This window comes from Zonotrichia albicollis, chromosome 1 (genome assembly GCF_047830755.1).
Source record: "Zonotrichia albicollis isolate bZonAlb1 chromosome 1, bZonAlb1.hap1, whole genome shotgun sequence".
NCBI classification, from domain to species: domain Eukaryota; kingdom Metazoa; phylum Chordata; class Aves; order Passeriformes; family Passerellidae; genus Zonotrichia; species Zonotrichia albicollis.
In genome coordinates this window covers 34311840-34333331 of record NC_133819.1, presented here as the reverse complement: position 1 = coordinate 34333331, position 21492 = coordinate 34311840, and the positions used below count along the sequence as shown (strand labels likewise).

General features: G+C 35.4%; 1 protein-coding gene across 4 annotated transcripts in view; it reads right to left on the bottom strand.

Annotated features, from left to right (window-relative positions):
* TAX1BP1 (Tax1 binding protein 1) overlaps positions 1–21492 on the bottom strand; it is a 55702-nt gene that overhangs the window by 13572 nt on the left and 20638 nt on the right. For 2 of the 4 annotated variants that reach the window (XM_074537815.1, XM_074537809.1), the window contains exons 5-12: positions 20247–20405; positions 9220–9368; positions 8968–9058; positions 7605–7790; positions 4218–4445; positions 2735–2881; positions 1432–1525; positions 15–133 (exon numbers count right to left, since the gene is read on the bottom strand). In XM_074537815.1, the coding sequence (XP_074393916.1) occupies positions 15–133; positions 1432–1525; positions 2735–2881; positions 4218–4445; positions 7605–7790; positions 8968–9058; positions 9220–9368; positions 20247–20405 (1173 nt within the window). The remainder of the gene's footprint in view (positions 1–14; positions 134–1431; positions 1526–2734; positions 2882–4217; positions 4446–7604; positions 7791–8967; positions 9059–9219; positions 9369–20246; positions 20406–21492) is intronic. The other 2 variants (XM_074537825.1, XM_074537831.1) reach the window with 2 other exon arrangements.

Here is a 21492-nt window from a genome sequence, read left to right as displayed (position 1 = left end):
AGCTGTTTACTTACTGCCAACATTTGCTTGCATTTCTTATACTTCTCTGTTTTCTCAGCAATCTCTTTATTCATCTCACGCACTTGCTCCTTTACCACGGATTCCGAAACTATGTCAGGTGAAATGGGGCTAACTGTGAACATTGAAGAAAAAAACAAAAACATGGATTCTTTTTCTTCCATAAAGTTTGTGTAAGAGAGATGACAGCCCAGATTTGAGAGTGCATCAAAACCAGAGTGCTCCATGTTATCCAAAGCAGAGACAATCAGCATTATGTGCTATGTACAATCAGCAACTGTACTGGCACATCTGTGTTCACTTCTCTCACATCAAGAGAAGATCAACATAAATACACACGTATGTAGTACCTTCCCAGGAAAGAAAACAAAACAAACACCAAAATATGTATGCTATCATTCTACATACTCTATTCTTACATAAAAATATGGAAGCATCTCAGCAAACTACTTCACCACACACTATTACTGAGCTTGTTGGGATTTTTTGTTTTAAAAAAAACTTGAATTTACTTTAGACAGGAGGAAATTAATAGAAATTACAACCTTTGGTCATTACAGACAGCAAGAATCTGTCAGGTTTAAAACAACACAGAAAAAGCTAATCAGCAACTTTTGGCATTTATCAATTTAAACAATGATAAAATCACAGAATGGTTTGGCTGGAAGGGACCTTAAAGATCCTCTAGCTCCAATCCCCCTGCCATGGGCAGGGACAGCCTCCACAACACCATGCTGCTCAGAACCCCATCCAACCTGGCCTTAACACTCCAGGGGATGGGGCATTCATAAGTCCTTTGGGAAGCCTGTTCCAATGCCTCACCAGCCTCATAGGGAAAGATTTCTTCTTTAGTTTTAACCTATTACATATTGAAATTTTAGAAAATTATTTTTGCAATAGCTTAATAGTTCATAATAATTATAAACATTTTCTTATAAACCACTACACCTATAATTAATGAAAATAGGCAGCTGACTTGACCTTGCCATCACATAATCAGAACTTTTCAGCAGATTGATTTACAGCAGAATGTTATAGTGGATAGTCATAATAACATGACTACAAAATTACTGTGGCGTTATACTCATATCGAAAAATTAAGTAAGATTTTTTTTATTCCAAAAACTGTTTCTTAGCTTGGCAAAACCATCTCTGTTAACCATGAAGCAGAAATTCAAGAGTTCAGTTCTACTGACATTAAAAAATAGCAACTAAACTGATACATGACCTTATTTAAGATTGTTACCACTTGGCAAGAGACAAAATATTCAGCTCAATCTTCACATCTCTAATTAATGTTTTAATTATAAGAACAAGTCCATCTACTTTACATTACAAATACTATTTGTGACTACTTTACATAGACAACACTTTCAGGCTTATAAAGTCAGACAAAATTTAAGCTGTTGATACCTGGAGATGCAGACAACTTTTTGTCTGTAAGGATGGCAGTAGCTGTCTCAATGTTAGATGCATCTGTCGGTTTCTGTTGATGCCCTGCATTTTTCTTTGTGAAAAGAAATTTTGTTTTGGTACTTGATTAAATGAAAGTCAAAGCACAAAGTAAAGTATCTTGCAAAATGCATCATTTGCTCCAAAATTAGACAGAACCATTCATTTAAACAGTGGGTAATGATAAATATACAAAAACATTTAATTCTACTAAGACTGAAATTGCTTCAGAGTGAAGCAAGATTTTTATCATCTTACTTGATAAAGGTCTTTTTCCCTAGAAAGAATAATTTCTAAGCAAATTATTAGAAAAATCCCATTTTCTAGAGAATCAGTTACACTTTAATTCATTAATTTAAATCTAATACTCCATTAGAAAAATTGAGTCTGTATCAGAAATGTCTGCTGGACTTCTGGAGCAAAAGCAATAAAATCTGGTGTTTGCTATAAGATGTACAACATTGCCAAAGATAAGGAAGATTTTTAAGGAAAAGCCACAGATGCTCTGATATGACACCTCATTCACCACTGACCTTCTGGATGAGAAGATGAGTTTTTATGCAATGTTCTGTGGATAAGAGAAATACTTAAGTCTGGTTTTCTTAAGAATTCATATTTATGCATCTTGCCATTGTGCATAGGCCTTTTCCCTGTTTGAGCTCCTCTCCAACTCTAATTTTTACAAAATTCTGAAGAACTCAGCCCTCAAATCTGAAATCGGCTGACAGGTTCAGTTACTAGGTGGGCTAAGACTTATATCATCATTCAAAAGATTCATTTATCTATGAAACAGATCTTGGAAGAGTCCTAAGATTACAAAATACATATGGAATACAACTCCATATTGTGTTGTAGAGACTTCTTTCCCACTTGGCTTTTAAACCCTACTTCAAGTTCTCTATTTCCCCACTTTTGGGTGTGGGATTTTTTGTTGGGCTTTTTTGTGGTGGTACTGGACAAAGGTAGTAATTATGGATTTTCCCAGCTTCAGTTCTTCCTTGAACAATGTAATGCTTATAAGTTCATCCAAACTCTACTAGGCTTCTACACCAGCTACTATAAATTCTATGCTTGGTTTGAACAACTACCTAAAGAGAATCATAGAAGTATTTTCACAAGCAGGTTTGTGAAAGGAAATGGTAAAGAGTCATTGCTTACCACACATTTTAATCCTTTTTTAAAGCATTATTTTTCACAGAAAGAAATTAATTTGATTTTGAAATGCTACCAAAAAAGCAAGTGCAACTTATCCCATTCTACTTACTGCCTGTTCTGTAAACTTGTTTACTTGTTTTTGAAGTTTTTGACATTCTTTGAATTTCTCTTTGTAATGGTCAGCAGCCATCTGTAGACGAAGCTTCAGATCTTCAACTTCTCTGCGCAGTTCCTGTTCCACTGCGTTTGAAGCTTCCTTAAAAAAAAAACAAAAACAAACTGTTGTCCCTTTTGTTCAAATACGACTATTTCCTAAAAAGTCTTTTTTCAATTAAAAAAGCATAATGCTCTATGTAAGTACTGAAGCTCCTGTTTTCTTTCTGGGAAAGAAAGGAATAGCACAAGCAGTAGAGCACAGAGAGAAGCAGAATATGAGCTGAACTTCATTGCAAGCAGGACACAGTGAGGGACGTAAACAGGCACTGGTACAATACGAGAGGCAGGTAAAGAAGATTCTTATTTTATGAGTTCACTAATGTGTATCTAAAGTCTGAATGTATAGGAAAAGTCTGAACACCTTTCAGGGGGTGTTCCAGCTACCCTACACACAAGTATAGCCACACAGCAAAAGTGCACAGGCCACAACTATTCCCTTGCACTCACTAGGTTTCACCTGGGAGTGGTTCCATGGTGCCACTACACTGATACATGAGCTACACAAACCACATCCAGCAACCAGACACAGGCCAGGCTTGGACACTTTCTGCTAACTGGAGGCATTCAGATGACTTGCTACTTCTTTCATTATACATTTCAAAGCACATTTCAAAACACAACTGAAACTCATAGGGAAAAAACATGCAATTCTTTGACATTTTAAATATAATAGCTCTTTTGAGTGTTGTAATATTACAATATTATTCTAATTGTGTTCAGCTCAATATATTTTCTTCTAACAGTTACATCATTACAGTAATCCTAGTAGCAAATGAATGCAATACAGTTGCAGTCACTGAAGACCCTTGATAAAGCTAACTTTCATCAAAATGTTGAAATATATGTTATCTCACTATACTTTTATCCAAGACTAAGGTCAAGACAGTTTTCATTACATTAATATTTTTTTACTTTTAAGTACTTAAAGCAAATTAACTTTGATTACAAATATTGGAAGGACTTTTAAGAATTCAGATAGAATCTATCGATGACAAAAGAACATTCTAAAACAACCCAAGTTTCTACCAATATATTTTCTTATTTGAATGAATATAATGCTACTATATTATCCATGTTATTTTGAATCCTCTCCATGTCTTAATTCACTTAACAGAATTAAAACAGGGAGAGGATTCAAAATAACATAGATACTGCATTATTCTGTGACAATAATGTGGGGAGAAGTAGATGTGAGTAAGAGCAGAAACCTCCTTTCTGACCAAACTTCCAAATCAGATAACATGAACTTGATTTAAGGTAGTATACTGAATGCTGACAGAAAATTTGATAATTATTTGCACTAATAATCCAGAAACCTATTTTATTCTCAGTAAAGATTTTATAAATACAGATAAACTTCAATACTAAAAATTTACCTGCTCATTTTTCAAAGTTGTGATTTTTATGAGTTCAGCTAAAGCTTCAGCAAGTTGCTTTTTGAATTTTTCATTTTCCAGCCGTGCACTGTGAAGATCTGCCATCGTCTTGTCCCGCACATTTACTGCATCACTCAGCTCTTTTGACATGAGAACAGCTTCTTGTTTGCTAGCCTGAATCTGATCCTCAGCTTTCCGAAGCTGCTCTTTCAAAACACTTGCCTCGTCCTAGGAAAGAGAAGAGATGGAAGAGAATTCATAATTTCTTAATTCAAAGCTTAAATACAGGCTGGTAAAGGGATTAGAAACATCTGAAAGAAAAAGCAAGATTTCCTGGTGGCTTTAGCAAAATTACTAAATCAAGAAGTCAGTACACAAGTACTACTTTTCTCACTTGTCTTCTCTGCGAGCAATGACATACAAATTTATTTCACTGTGAAATAAAGGCAAACTTTATTTTGTAGTGAAATAGTTTCACTATGAAATAGGAGTTTCAATTCTGAATTTTTGTTGGAATTTCAGCTTTGGTTTTAAATGTATGACTAAAAAAAGTCTGTTTTACACATCTCTGCTCTTATCACTATAGGACTCCGGCATCAAAAGCAAAGTTCATCCCACAGAAACACACTGAAAGTATCAACAGAGCAAGAAGTTTTACAGTGCCTACAAATGGTTGATATAAAACACTGTAAAGCAGCTTTGGGATGTTTTTCTCACAGCTCTATTTCCCAAGATCTTGCACAACAAGCTTTCCAGAGGGAAGAGAGAACAAATAGTAATGAAGAGCAAGCTGCAGCATGTAGCACTAAGCACACAGGGCAATCCAAGAGCCCACTGACCAAGCTGAACTACCAGCCTCTCACTCCTCCAAGAAGGCCAGGATTACAAAATATAATTTTAATTTTTTTTTTTTAAGAAGCTACTATATAAAGCAGTCACTGCCTCTAGGCTCCCTGATGGCATAATCATCTTATTCTTGAGTCCAGACATAAATTCAGCTACCTCTAGTCCATTATTTGGCCATTTTTTTTAATAGCATATAAGTTCAGAGGAATACTAATACATTTTGTAACCATTTCTAAAGATGTATAGACAAATAAATGCCCTGAAGTCCTATCTCTTAGCTATTTTTACAGCACATGATACATTGGGTAACATATTTCAGTAAATATCTGCAGTTTCACCATTTGGGATAAAAATATTAATGATCCCACCAGAAACACCAAAAGCAATTTAAGATTAATAAATGACATAAATGTTTGGTCGCTTCAGTACTAACACATATCCACTCCCTTCAAAATAAAACACAGTAGTAATTTAACACATTCAGAAACAAAAAAGCAAGAAAGAGACTAAAGTAAGATGTAACTTAAAGCTAGTCAGTATGCCCTTTTTAAACTCTATGTCCATTCTCAACAGCACTACTTTTCCACTTCAATATTATATTCATAACTCATATTACTTTAAAACAATTTCTAGTCTTTTGAGATCCAAGTGGCTTTGCTGTGAAAAGATTGGCAAGATACACCAGAAAGACGCCTGCATAATCTGACTTTTCCATGCTGGCCTCAAAGGCTATGTCTAAAGTGACTGTCTAATTTGGATCAAGAGCATATTTGTAAAGCAAAAGTCCCAGTAAATTTCATTATTGCCTATCACACTGCAGATCAGAGAACAATCTCAGGGCGCAGAAACTGCATTCCTTTCAGATGAAATGGAGGATGATGTACATCAGGAAAAAACACCTAATGGTTATTCTATTGTGAGTTTAGCCTGGCTGAATGCCAGGTGCCCACCAAAGCCACTCCACAATTCCCCTCCTCAGTTGGATAAGGGGGAGAATATAACAAAAGGCTTGTGGGTTGTGATGAGGACACAGAGAGATCACTTAGCAATTACTGTCATGGGCAAAAACAGACTCAACTTAGGGGGAAAATTAATCTAATTTATTATCAGTCAAATCAGAATAGGATAATGAGAAATAAAACCAAATCTTAACATACTCAGACCCCACCTCCTCTTTTCAAGTTCAACTTCACTCCCAAATTCTCTATCTCCTCTCTTCCAGCAGCACAGCCAGGATGGGGAAGGGAGGCTGCAGTCAATTCATCACACCTTGTCTTTGCTGCTCCTTCCTCCTCAGGACAAGGACTCCTCACTCTCTTCTTCTGCTCCAGTGTAGGGTCCCTCCCATGGGAGACACTCCTCTACAAACTTCAATACACATCCTTCCCACAGGCTGCAGTTCTGCATGAACTGTTCCAGTGTAGGATCCCATCCATGGGGTGCAGTCCTCCAGGAACAGACAGCTCCAGCACAGGTCCCCTGTGGGGTCACACGTCCTGCCAGCAAATCTGCTCCAGTGCAGAGTCACAGCTTTCTTCAGGCACATCCACCTTCTCCATCATGGGGTCCCTCCAAAGGATGCAGGAGGCAGCCTGTCTCACCAGGGTCTTCACCATGGACTGCTCCAACACCTGGAACCTTTTGCCCTCCTTCACTGACCCTGATGTCTGCAGAGTTCTGTCTCATGTTTTCACTCTTCAGCTGCAATTTCTCTCACACAGTTTCCCCCTCTCCCATAGTCTTCTTTAATCTGTTATCCCAGAGGTGCTGCCATCATCACCTGCAGGCTCAGCCTTGGCCAGAGATGGGTCCATTGGCTCTGTCAGGCATTGACTGGTATCGGTTCTCAGGGGAAGCTTCTGGCAGCTTCTCACAGAAGCCACTCCTCACAGAAGCCACAACCAAAACCCACACAAATCCAGTATGGGCATCCATAGCACCCAACTAGAAGTAAGTCTGAAGCAACCCCATGCGGACCACAGACAGCATAAATATGAGTTCTTCAGCAATTTCACTCTCCTGTTATACCACACTGCTTGCTAGTCACAGTGCTGCCACAGGGCACACTAAGGCACCTCTTCCTTCAAAACCCTACTGTCACTGCAGAGTTCTCAGCATTGTAGCTCGACAGCACATTCACCTAAGAAGCCCTTCAGCAATCTTTCCATGTCTCCTCTTTTCTTCTCCATCACCCTCTACAATCTCAACACAGCTACATTAAACTTCTTCAACCTCCTTTCATTTTTCACAAAGCTAAAAGCAATGCAGGAGCAGACCACTTTTACTGAACTCAAAAATTACCTTTCCACACATAGTTAATTTCAGTTTATCACGTGAGACCTCAACCAGCTCAAAAGGTGCAATACTAGAACACATCTCAGTCTTTTCATCATTTTCTGCATCTACAGAGAACATCATAATCCTCATGCCTCTTAGCCTATACTCTGGTGATTTCTTCAACTTCTTCCTTTCTTTTGTCAAGCACATACAACATTAGACATGTTTATTCAAATCAGGTCAATTATATTGAGTACTGCTTACCTTGTCTGATGAAGAGTGCAAAATAGCTTCCTTCATATTTTCTTTTTCAGCTATTAATAGCTGTAATCTGCCAACCTCCTCTTTATAATACGATATCATGTTTTCTTTGTTTGCATCCAAATTCTTAAACGTCTGGATTTCTTTTACTAGTTTGGTGTTTTCTATTTCTGTATTCTTCAAGTGTATCTGCAATGATGCTAAAACATGTCAAACTTCTTCCACGTTAGAACTACTGTTCACCTATCTATTTATGTGCTCACTAAATTCTAATCTATTCTACTCTGAGGCAGATTAGAACTGGTAAAGAGAAAAATGAAATATCTGATATTATCACTGCCCTCTAGCCCAAACTTTCTGTCTAGAATTCTCTCAGCATGGTCACCAAACAATAGCTCCACTCTACAGCTAGAAGTTTAAGCCCTAATTTCTCTCCACATTGCATTAAGTTATTCAGAACTCACTCCTCTCCTCACAAATGCTGGACAACTAAGGACAAACAAAAGAGAAATGACTTGAAAAAAACTAAAGAGAAATTAAACTTCTAGTAGTAACTGCCCACAGTCATCTAAGCAAACAGGTCTACATCAGGAATATTAATTTTCAATGACAGCAAACTCCTTCTATATCTGCCTATAATAATGCAAAATAGCTCCTACACTCAAGTGTTTTCCACTCAGACCACAAGATTCATGTTATTTACAAAGGGATTCCAAGCTTGTAAAATATGCTTTGAGATTTTATAATCTAGGAACAGAAATAATCTTTTAAATACACTTGATCTGTTTCACACAACCTATGGATTTCGCTATTTTTGCACATTAAATTTTTTCTGCTTTGGGGGAGGGAGGGTGGCAGTGTATTTTATTCTATATATGGGTGTCTCTCAACACCAGCAAAAGAAATAGGCCATGCCAGTAAAAACCAATGCAATGGAGAATCTACAAAGCTCAAGAAGAGGGATTTAGAAAACAAAGTCTGGAGAGAGAATTTAAATTACTAAGAAGTATTTTAGTTATGAAAAAGTGTGTTAAAGATGATCACTTACTGTGTGATGCACTGTATAACTAAAGAATTTTCTCACTAGAATGTATTATTTTTTGTTACTGGGTCTGAGCTTTAATAAACTGGTGATTCATTCTCCTTTTTAGAGACCTTTTTATAACATGGTTGAATTCAGATGCTGTTTTCCTCATTCATTTTTATATGAGAACATCTATAACTACCTTAAAGATATGCTCACAGAAGGTACCCATTTCCTTTTTTCCTTAACAAATTCAATTTATCAGACTTCTCTATAAACCATTATTACCTTTATTTCAAACCACTTCATTCCAGTGTATACAGGTACATGCAATAAAGTTACCTTATAAAGTTCTTTTTCATCCTTTTCTGTCTTTAACACACATTCAAGTTGCTCCTTCTCAAGCATCACTTTCTTCAGCTTGTCCTTCAGACTAAAACATTGAAGAATTAATGGTACAGAACTATTAATACATATAATAAATATGTATTAGTACTATTAAGGCATATAATAAATATTGTTAGTTTAAAAAAAAAACCACCTCTGGGGAAAAAGAAGTAAAATAAGGAAGGTAAGGAACAAAAGACTAAGTACCTGTCTAACTCAGTTTCTTTTGCAATGGCTTTCTGAGTAACAGTCATGATATCTTCTTCAAGCTGGAGAACCTTTGAAGCAGCCTCATCGTGCTTCTTCTTCAAGTCATTATTTTCCCTTTTAAAATCTTCTGATGCTTGAATATTTTCCTTTTAAAAAAATGCACATAGATGCCTTTAAAAATGTGATTCTTCAGAAGTAAAACACACTATTTGAATTAATGCCAAAATATGGCCATTAGATTTCTTCTCTTCCTTAAAATGTATAACTAGCCCATTTAAAGTATATATAAATAAATATATATTGAATATTTTTATCCACAGTTCATATATTAATAAGGGGTCAATAAGCAGTTTGTTTGGGCACAAACAGTTATTCAGAGCCTACCAAATACTTCAGAGTACAAAATAAACACATTATTTCCTATCTTTTGCCTATTTCCTTTAGGCAAACAAACCACTGACTGTCTAGCTTAGGAAACAAAGAACTTTTATTTCTCTTTGTACTTGCTTTCCCTTAAAAAGAAGACCTTGCATTTTTCCACACAGTTACACCACAGTAGCAAACCACAGTAAAGACAACTTCAAGCAGAAGGAGAAACAAAACAAAACAAAATTCTGATTTAGAGCTGGTTACTACATGACATTCTCCTAGCTAGAACATACAGAATGCCTCACACAGCTCAAAGAAGCTCACGCAACCATTGCGGGATTTATGGAAGCTGAGATAGAGGATAATGACAATACCCAAAACAGATTCCTTTGTCTGAAAAGTGACAAATACAATATGGGAAACCACTCTTAAGTATTGCATTTGTTGTCTAATTACAGTAATGTCCACATTGTTCTAAGGCAATGGACAGCTGAATGGCATCTCCACTGTAGCAAAACAGCCATTTAAAGTCAAGTTACCTTAAATCAGCCTGAAAATGGGGGTTTTTTTCAATATAAGCATTTTGTTGAAAAAAATAGATAAGTAACACTAAAATAAATCACACATACTGAGATAATCTGCCACCCTTTTTCTGATATTAAAGTATGATAAAGCTCAGCTAATTACCAACCATGACAGTGGCATGAATCAAAGCGTAAAACGAGGTCAAGACAGACTGACCAACATACCTAACTACAGCATGACTTAGGAGTGTTTGTGTAGCTACTAAGGTACAAGTTGTCTTTCTGCTCTAGATTTGGAAGATTAAAGCACTACTTCATCTATTCATTTTTAAACAAAGCTCAAAGCCCTGAAATAACAAGACTGTACTGTTACATCAAGAGAAACACATCAGCCAGACTTTATGAAGAACCCCTACTGACCAAATTCCAACCTAACAAACAATGTTTTAAGTACAATAAAATATAATGAGGACTGGGTTTAGTCATTAATTGTCAAGATACACTGTTCACAAGTATAATTAAGCCTCACTTTTACAAGCAACTAAACAGAAGTTTGAGCATTATGATTTTTTTTGGGGGGGGGGGGGGGTTGAGGGGTAGGCAGTACTGAATTGAGGAGTGGCAAATGTATCTGATGACTCATTCACTTGCTACACACTAAACCAGCATGTAGATTTTTATTTTTGTTATATATGCTACGTAAAAAAAGGACTAATATTTTACTACCATTTGAACTCTGAATGGCTTTCTTATGTCTTAATATTAAAAATAATTTCAAGGGATCATGAATGTGCCATCTTTTTTTAAAAAACAGCATTGGAGAAGATAACCCACAACTTTCATAAGCCTTTATTTTTTAAGAGCTATCAGTTTCTTGCAACCAAAAATACAAATACATGGTGTAACAAGGGCAGGATATTTTAATTAAAGTCAGTATTCCAAGTAAAACTTGCTATATAACCAGCAGCAACAACACACTCTATAATTGCTTGTCCTCCCCTAGTGCAGTGGAGACTAATTACTTGCTCCTGTTTTGAAAGTCTAGTATAGTAAAAAGTCTATTTCAATGCATATCTGTGTTTTCTCTAAACACCACTTTGGTATAACTGTAACTGCTGTAACCCAAGTGCCTTCAAAAGAATTTAATCTGATACATTATATATACAAACTGTACAAACAGTTCAAACAGGCTGCCAAAGGTAACATATATTAAAAGGAATTAATAGCCTGAAAAAATTCTCTCCACAAACAGCATTACAATTGATGCTGCTTTGCTAGTTATTCTAAAGGGACATGGTACTAAAATGTAAAAGTTCCATACTTAACAGATTCTCACCTAATAAACTTGTTTAGATACAACTAAAGCCCTACAGTTTTTAAAGAAAAAAAAAAGGATTAATTTTTAGAGATGACTTGTTATTTTACAGAATTCTTAGTAATTCAATTTAGATGCAGCAACCCCTAGTTCCATACACTGGTTACAGTGGTTTCAGAGCCTGTAAAATTTAAAATGAGTGCTCTTAGACTATTTTACAGGTAAAGTCAACTGTGTTTAGAAGGAGTCTAAAGGGGAAGAATATAATAAATACATCAAATAAATGTACAACATCTTACAAAAAAGATAATTACTTTCTGTAATCATTACTTTAATTCATTTATCTTATCTGGTACATCTACCAATATTATGTATTTTCTTCCACCTTCTTAACAGAGGAATAAAAAAAGCACAGCAAGAGCATGAATCATTTTAACGAACTGGTTTAAAAACACTCAACAATTTTAATGTTATTTTTAATCCAGTTACAAATGCAGCTACCCCATCTCCTTCCCTAGAGTTGCAACAGCCATAAGGGTGGAAGTGGGAAGCAAACTGCACCACAAGAGTAAGCAACCAAAAATTACTTAAATCAGCTTTACTGCTGCAAAAGAAGTTATCAAAACAAAAATTCCTGTACCTACTAGGAGTCTCATTAGGAAAATTAAACAATAAAAATTCAATGAGCTCTAAATTTCCCTAGAATCAAAATTCCACTTTGAAAATTTTGATATACCTTCAGATAGGGAACAAGAAGAAATATGGGGGTTCCAAAATCTCTACTGCTGTTCTAAAATGGCAGAAGATTTAAGACTGATTCTTTTTAAAATTATTTTATAGTAATTCCATGTTACACTGTCCTCATAAAGCTATTACAAGCTCTACCTAAAGGATATGCAAAGATCATGTCTGGGGTCATCCTTGAAACAGGTTTAAAATCCATGTAATAAATAAATCTCCACGCAAAAGGACTAATAATCTTTCATTTGAGAATGGAATAGCCATAATATTTCTAAATTCTCACTTTTATAGGAGAACACCATGGCAAAAATCCCCACATTCAACAATGCAGAACAACATGCTTTCTCTACTTATTTCTTACTTCTAGTGGATTTTTACAACAGCAGTAAAACATTGCTGAGCACAGTCTGGTTAATGGAATGGTACAGACATCTCTTCCTATGATTAGCACATACAAGACATTTTTCAAACATACTGAAGGTAGAGAGAGATCCAGCAGGCAGAATAAAATACTTCAAAAATACAATCCAAGAATACTTATAGACATGACAAGACATGACACCTTGCAGCATAGCAATGGTCAGCATAGCTTTTTATGTTTCATCCTCCCTCTTCATAACATGCAGAACTCCATATCAACCTTTTCAAAACCATCCCACACCTAAAACATTCACCTTTGATTAATGGCTAGTATCTGCAGCCCCTTTTTTCACCTTTTAGAGAATGCATACACCATAATGAAGAGGGGTGAGAAGTTTAAAATGAGCTATGCAGCTCAAACTGAAGAGGTCAAATCACTAAATACAAGGCAATGTATTTAAAAAAAAATTTAAAAAAAAGCAAACAAACACCAAAAAAGAAAGCAGCACCACCTTTCAGCTGGATTGATTTATCTGGATGCAATTTAATGTCAGAGGAACCATTAAATTTGATATCCTACAGAGAATTTAGGGGGCTTAGATCAATTATCTGCAGGAGCCTTTTCTTTATGCCACTGACATCACAGCAGCTCCAACAGAACCATGTGACATCATACTTGTCTGACATCATACTCTGTTTAAGGACCTCTGAGTATAAATGATGAACACAACAGAGCACCACTGCAGCCAGTGCAAAATCCAGGTCTGCCCATAACACATAACACGAAAGTTCTGAAAGGAAACCTCAAGTTGTAATTTTTCTTTCTAAAAAAAATTTCAGCATTCAGTAAAGTAAAAGAGTAAACCAACTCCAAATAAAGTCAATGACATTAAGCTTTTATCCTTGTGACTATGACTTGTAATAGAAATACTGCTCTAAAAAAGACTGCAGTCCGTCTACTTTAAAAATATAAAATGTCACAGCAGTAGTACTTTAACTAACATGATAAAGTGATCAAAACTACAAAACTAAGGTCTGCAAGGTCTACAAAACTAAATCTGTAAGAGTTAATCTAAGTTACATCAGTCACTCAATTACTGTCATGAAGATTACAAACATGCAAGTTTTTGCAGGAAGCAGCTGAAGCATTTACACACACTATGATTTTGCAGCATGTATTTACATGTCAGAATGTAAATTTCTTAAAATGTGCTATAATTTCACTATAAGCTACTGATTTTGCAAAGTCGTTTCCATGAATACATAATTTGAATTGTAGAATATCTCAAGTTACTATTTAATTTTCCAGTGAAATAATTTCCAATTGCCCAGTGTAAGAAATATTCACACACAGAATAGTGAGAAAAACATGAAACACGGTTTTCTCTTCATATGAAGTTTATAGTACCCAAGGGTGTTGTAATTGCTGGTACCAACCTGAGCAAATTCTGAGTGCTTAATTTGTGTCTAAAATTAAATAAAACTGCGGGGAGGTTTGCTTTTTGGGCTGGGGGGCAGTTTGCCTTTTGGACGGTTTTTTGTTACTTAATTTTTGGAGATTTTTTCCCCCTGAAACAATGCATCTTCCTGACCATTAGATTTTCATACATGCAGCACCACAAACAGTATGAACAGAGTCTGGTCTAAAGAGACACTGAAAAAACAACTGATTCACTTACTTCTATGCACTCAGGCTGAACTGGGCACTTGCACTGCTTACTCATACTGCTGACATTACCGCATTGCACAACAGTTTTTTTTCACTACCTAAACAGAGAAACTTCTCCTTAAAATGGCAACTTCTCCTCAAAAGCCAGCTTAAATGAATCCCTGATATTTTAATAAAATTCTCTAATAAATAAAGCTGCTCTGCAGGTAGAACTTGTCAGCAGAATGTGAATTTACATGGATGATTTATTAAAATTCCCCATCAGATAGATGAATAAGCCCACTTTTAAAAAGTTGAATGGTAAATTAAATTTACAAAAAGCATGAAAGAACAAGTTTATGAAGTCAGTAAATTCACTTCTGCATCAATTTATGCCAGCATCATAACAGAAACACTATTCAAATGTTCACAAGATCAAAGGATGAACAGGCAGTCTTCAAATCCATTGCTTCTGACTCAAGCTAAACATAGAAACTACCGCCAGAGGAATAAGACTTGTCACCAGTCACATGGAAGAAATCAGTTTAGAAGTGCCCTCTTCCCACTAGAGGGAGACCAATGACTGCAAAAGCATCTTTTGCAAGCTCTGCTCTCTACAAAAGTACAAAACCAGTGTTCACAAAATTGAATAGTTGCAGAGTATCAAAGGAATGACCAATGAAAGACACACAATGACTACTACATGCTTCTCTTCAGCACAGTAAGACTGAATCTTAAAACAGTAGGCAAGTGCACTGCTGCCACAGACCTTACACACAGTTTAAGCATACACAAAACTGGGAACACAAAGACTAAGAAGCATTCTTTTTATGTACAGAGCTATACACATTTTATATTCATAATGTCTAAGATGAAGATTAGAAATATTCATATTATCATTTTCTAAACAAAAACATACTAGGCTTTTGTTCTATTTCTTTTTAAAGTTCGTTTCCTTCAATTTTTAAAAAGGAAAATATATGCAGATAAAAGCAGCATAATAATGTTATTCAACACACTGAATATGAAAGTAAACCAAACACCAGTTTATGAAAGTAAAGCAAAGGAAAAGTTGAAATATTAAAAGCAACCTGAAACAGTTCTGTAATCATGTATAATGTGTCATCTTCTTAAGCAAAATAATCATAGTGTGTAACTATATCATTATTTTAACAGTGTTATATTGCTAGTGTTGCAAGTGATATATATGGCATGATCCTAAATAAAAGTATGCTACCAGGGAACGTCACCCTAGTAAAAACAAACCGAAACACTAACAGAAGGTCGTAGGAAAAAGATGTGACATTTCTGAAACATTTCCAATAATTTCGCATTTACTCTGAATTCCCACACAGAGTAGTAACAGATTAAGTTAAATCTTCACACTCAGTAAGAACTATTTTAATGTCATCTGGGGAAAAAAATGTAGGAATGGTTTAAATGACATGAAAACTGCTGCAAAGGAATAGTATGCTCTCCTCTAACTGAAAATATAGCAAGCCTATGGCAAGCTTTTTTCAAAAGGCTAAACAAGGGGGGCAGGAAATTTTCATCCTTGGGAGCAGGAAAAAGGAAAGGCCACTTATACTCTCTCCAAACTGATTCTGTCAGAAGAACTACATACTGCATTAAGGAGGCCTTGGATAAGAGAAAAAAGATCAACCTAAAAGAAACAGAGACTGAATTTGTCCCTCATCTTACAATATCTCTTTAGCAGGGTGGGGTTATTAACACAACTTAGTGGTAACAAACCGTAAGTACACACTAAAAAAGTGGGGTTGGACAGCATGTTCCCTCTGAGTGCAAACACTGACTAATGCAGAGCTGTGTGCATTGCAAATATTTTTTTCTGTGACAGTGGCAACAACAAAAAAAATTTGTCTGCAGAATCATTCATGTGTTGTATTCAATTTTTTTTATTAATGTGATAAAGCACTAAAAAATTACCCAAATCTAAAAAAGCAAAAGCCTTAAGGGACAAGAGTGCAATAACATGTTACAAGAAGATCTGTTTCAGTAACTCTAATAGCACATTATGACTTTATGCCTGAAAGCGTTTATTCCTCCTACCTTTGGTAGGAAATGACATGGCTACCTTTTAAGAAGGCAACACAAAACGGTTTATCTCCTGAACAACAAGGGCACCTTAGCAAACCAAAGTCTGTATTCTGCTGTAGCCATTAATTTCAAGTGCCACAAACACAGGGACTTCTCCTATTTGTAAAACTCAAAAAATGGGAATCTTTTCAATACCTGAAAACATGCATAGATCCCAATAGTCAAGCCTCATGGAGCACTGATTATATTACACCCAAACAGACTCTTAAAAGTTAAAAGACTGACCTACTTTAAACTTCTCTCTTCCTAGTATTTTCCCCAACCACTTACGAAATACCCCAACTCAGCAAAAAGCAGACAGTGAAGACACCAGTTCCACTGCCCAAAATTCTGTAAGAGTAACTAGGTGTGAAGAGAGGTCATTTAATAAGGAGTAGGAGGGAAGCACTAATTGGGATTAGCTGTGGCATTGTCATGTCTACAACTAACCTGTTTATTTTAAGAAAGCAATTTTTAACAAGCATTTCTCAATGATCCAAACTACTTCTGAGCTATTTTTGAAAACAAAGTACTGATAAAAATCAACTTTGGTGTTGATTTTTATATCAAGGATAAAATCATCTAAAGGCACATGAATAAATATGAATAAAAATGGGATTTTAATAGAACTGTTTTTTAAGGAAACATTTTCAAATTAGGAACTTAGAGCATTCCCATCCTGCACCAAAGTAAAGTAACTTAGGTACTATTGGTGTAGTAACTTTGGTACTTTTGGCTACTACTACCGCTAACCCCTTAAATAACTTTGGTACTACAAGGCCTAACCACACCTTCCACATTCTGCTCAGTTCAATTACAAAAATATAACATAGCTGAACAACGGATTTGATCAAAAGACAAAACACATGAGGTAAGATACCCATATAATTTCCTGTGAAGAAACTAAGAAAGATTTTCAGAAATTGGGCAGATTGGCAAATATTATGCATTTAGGGGTTCATAACTCCAGGGCTCCCTCATCACAATACAAATGTAATAAGCATATTTTAGTTGCCAATACATTGGCACCATAAAGAGCTCTGCACTCAATTAGGATCAAATACATGTGCCTGTACAGACACATGCACTTCCCTGACACATGCAATTACTGCTTTTTAAACACACTGCTTTGTACTACTGTAGACTTTTTTTAGAACTTTTTGCACAAGCAGAAATATACTGTTTATTTCCTGATGGAAAATAAAAAGAATGCTGTTAAGAGATTGCACATGGGTTTAATGTAACTTACCTTTACTTTTAACAGAAATACATTGCTATCAATTACAGCTGTCTTAAACTATAATGATAATGACATCCAGTATATTACAATAATTATATTTTCTTATATGGCCCATTCTGTTTTATTCATTGTTGTTGACTCGTCTAATACACTCTAAAGTATATTGGAAGATTTTTTTAAAGTAGAATTCCAAAAAGTTAAACCTTTGCCTAAGTTAAAGATTTTTAAAATACAGATTTTAAAATCATCTGTTCCACTTACCACCTATTTTGTGTATAAAAAGTTTGTAGAGCATAACTAAAAATTCACATGCATATGAAAAAAGAGAACTAGAAACAAAAGAAGAAAATAAAAAGCCCCCATAGTACTTAGTTAAAACATTCAGTCAAAGGCAAAAAACATACAAGCCAAGCCAAAACAACATGGCCTGCACTAAGCACCTGTGAAGATTCTGCTGTTATAGAAAATACAAATACATTCTGATTACTTATCACTTCTAAGATTACCCCCTGTAGTCTAATATAAAAACATCCAAATTAACACACTGCTTAGGTTTATTGCCAACAACAACTACTCACATCACACAAAGAGCACTAGATTATCTGGGGGCTGTGCTCAGGAGCTGCTCTGTAAGACCTGTCTTAGTGGTTAGTTAGAATGGAGGTGTTTTGTGGAGTTGTTTTGTTTGGATTTTGGGGTTTGGTGGACGCTTTATTTTTTTTAAACAAGTCACAAGAAAAATAAAACCTAGGTACTGAAATTCAGCTGAGTGCTCTACCAGTGCTTCTCAGAAATCTTTAAATCAATCCATTAACACACTGTATGTATTCCCAGCAAACATATATTACATAATCCTGTGATCTACTGCTGTATTTTGTGTACTGGGCTGGGGGCACGGAGAGTCAGTCATCTTTAAGACTGGAGAGATACATATAAAGCACTGCTTATTAAAATTTCCAATGTTTAAAACATTAAGTTACTGCACCTGATTAGTAGATGCTCACCTAATTTTCAGGAAAAACACTCAATTTATATTCTGCTTATATATATAAACAAACTAACACTTTTTCAACTCAGCAGGTATGTTCCTTTTTTTTTTAAGTGAGAAACAGACAATAGGAAAAAAAATGCAAAATAAGATGGCATCACATTCTTAGAGACAAAAAAAAATTGCCTAAGTTAGAAAACTTCCATAGTATTTTAGCCCAGCAAAGAGCTACATCAGCCTCAGGTCAGGTATCTATTTGTAGCTAAATACAAGTGACAAGTTTGTCACACTGCATTCTCTCTTCATGAAACTACAAGGCCAAAGCAGAACAATAGTAGATTAAAAAGAGAGAGTAAAAAACACAAACTCAAACATTCCTGAAATTAAGTTCTATTTGCTAAATTCTGGTATCTATAGAGGCAAAACTATTCTGGATTAGAGAAGTTCACAGAAAAATGTGAGAAAGCATTGAGACATTTTTGTTCCTATGCAGTCTAACTGTATCCTTGCGTGACAGCAATCAGAACCCCATTTCAGGAAGTGTTTTAAAAGGGAATTGACAAGCTAACATGGATTGGAACTGACAGTTGTTTTCAAACATTTTTTTAAATAAGAGCCTCAAGGGACAATGAACAGTATCTATGTAGCTCACTCAGATTTATCCACCAAACTTATATGATCTGTAAATCAATGAAATGTGAATTTAGATCCTTCTCTCATTGATTTGAGCAAGTTCTCCCATGCATGTGAAATTAAAATCATTTTTTAATAGAAAAAAACTTTTTTCTGAACAACATTTTATCATTTCTTTTCTCCTTAGCCAACACTCCAGTCCATTTAATTCACTGTTCAAAAGTATACTACAAAGCACTAACATTTTCAAGTTCTCTCAAAAAATTCCTATTAAAGGTGTATGACACAGGACTGTTGACATGTACATACTAGTTCCTAGAAATAGTCTATTAACTGCTGTCCACATCTAAATTATGAAGGTTTCATTACTTCAAATTTGTCCATGTCACCACCTCCCTCCCACGTGTTTTTAATCTTCTCCTAGAAGTTGGTTTTTTTTAAAAGCAGCAGCTTAAAAATAGATTAGGTCCAACTTTTAGGTGCCCTTTTTATAGTATTAGATTTCCTCCTTACCACACAAGAATTTCAAATTAAGCTGGCTTTGGTTTAGGCTACATTTACATCTTCACTACTGACTAACCCTTTAAGCAGATTTTTAGGTTTATGTTTTTCTCTTTTTGAATTGTGAAACCTTTTAAGAGAAGACAGTTACTAGCTACTTTTCACTATTTACACACCTTGGCAGAAGCATTCTCTGTTGATCTTTGCTTTTCACACCAAAAATTGTTACCTTTTTGTTCTGTGTTCTATGCAATTATTCCCTAAGGAGAGGTTTTTTTTAAAGTTTTCCTCCATTCTAAATTAAAGTAAGCAAACTTTAAATTATCAACTACTTTTCACTATGAATTCCACAGTTAAATATCAAACATCTGGTAACAGTTGTCATCGATTATCTTACCAAGCCTGGTAACAAAAGCTTTAAATATTTTAGCCATTTTATGACATAAAAGGAATAGTGGCAGGAGGTTAATAGGAACTGACCTATTCTAGTTTAAATGTCTATCAAACTGCTGCGAAGTTTTGATAGCTGATTTTCACAGTTTGACTGGTTCTTGAAAAAGCAGTAATACAGACATTATGAGTCAGTTCTAATCAGTTAAACAACTAACCTTTTGCTCTGCTTGCAGTTGTTCACATCTCTGCTTTTCATGGTTAAGTTCTTTTTCCAGTTGTTCAACTTGATCTCTGAGTTGTGTAGTTTCCTTTTCCAGAACAGAAGTTACCTTTAACAGCTCCTCTTTTTCTTTTATTATTTTTTCAATTTTAAACTGTTAAAAAAAAAAAAAAAAAGAAGAAGAAAATAATGGGGTTTGGTAATTTTTCTCCCTTTCATTCTAACCAAACAAGTGGATAAGTAATTACTCCAGTGTTTGAGCAGAAACACAAACTGTGTGCTCCCTGTTTAGGTTATTACAGTTTTCCCCTTATTCTCAAATTTCTGAAGTTTAATTGTTCTTACTGCATAGTACCAGACTAGCATTACATAGCATACTTTGCAGTGTCCTGATTTGTCCTCAATTTTTCCTTCCTTAAATGAAGTTCCTTTACTGTTCCCAAGTGACAGCAACTCTGGAAGAGCTAATTGTGATGATGACAGCTTGGTGACAAAATGACAGCTGACTCTAGAGACACACATTCTCTCTACAGCAATATTTGAGGAATTTCTTGAGAAAAATGAATATGCACATACACCCCACACCACACAAACACCTGAAAAGTAAACCCTGGAAGATGAAAAGTAAGCCCTGTGCCCTTTCACCTAAAGGGAGTTTATAACAAAGACAAGCAAACTATTTAGTAAGGCTATTCTAGTAACAGAGTAAGGGGTTTTGAAGGTTTTTAACTAAAAGAGGATAAATTCAGATTAAAGGAAGAAATTTTTATGTTGAAGGTGGTGAAATACTAGAAAGGGTTGCCAAGAGAGGTGGTAGATGCAACACCCTTGGAAAAGTTGAAGGTCAGGCTGAATGGGGCTGTGAGCAACCTGATCCAGTTGGAGATGTCCCCACTCACTTCAGAGGTATGGAGTATATGACATATAGCTCCTTCCAACCCAAACCATTCTATAAACAAAGATCATAAAAAATACTCGAGAACTTATTTAATTTTAGTATTACAAGTACATATCTGAAAAGCAAAAACATTCCAGATGTATCTCTGTACTAAACCTCTCATCCCTAAATTTTGATAGCCATAAATCAAATACATGCATGTATGTGCCTAGATGCACCTAACAGGATAAAATGTCTGATGCCAAAGTAAGGGAACGGCACTGAACAATTTTCCAAGAAGCAATTCAAACAAAAGTTTGCTTGGGTTTCTTTTTTGTTTGTTTGTATTTAAACAGGGTTCAGC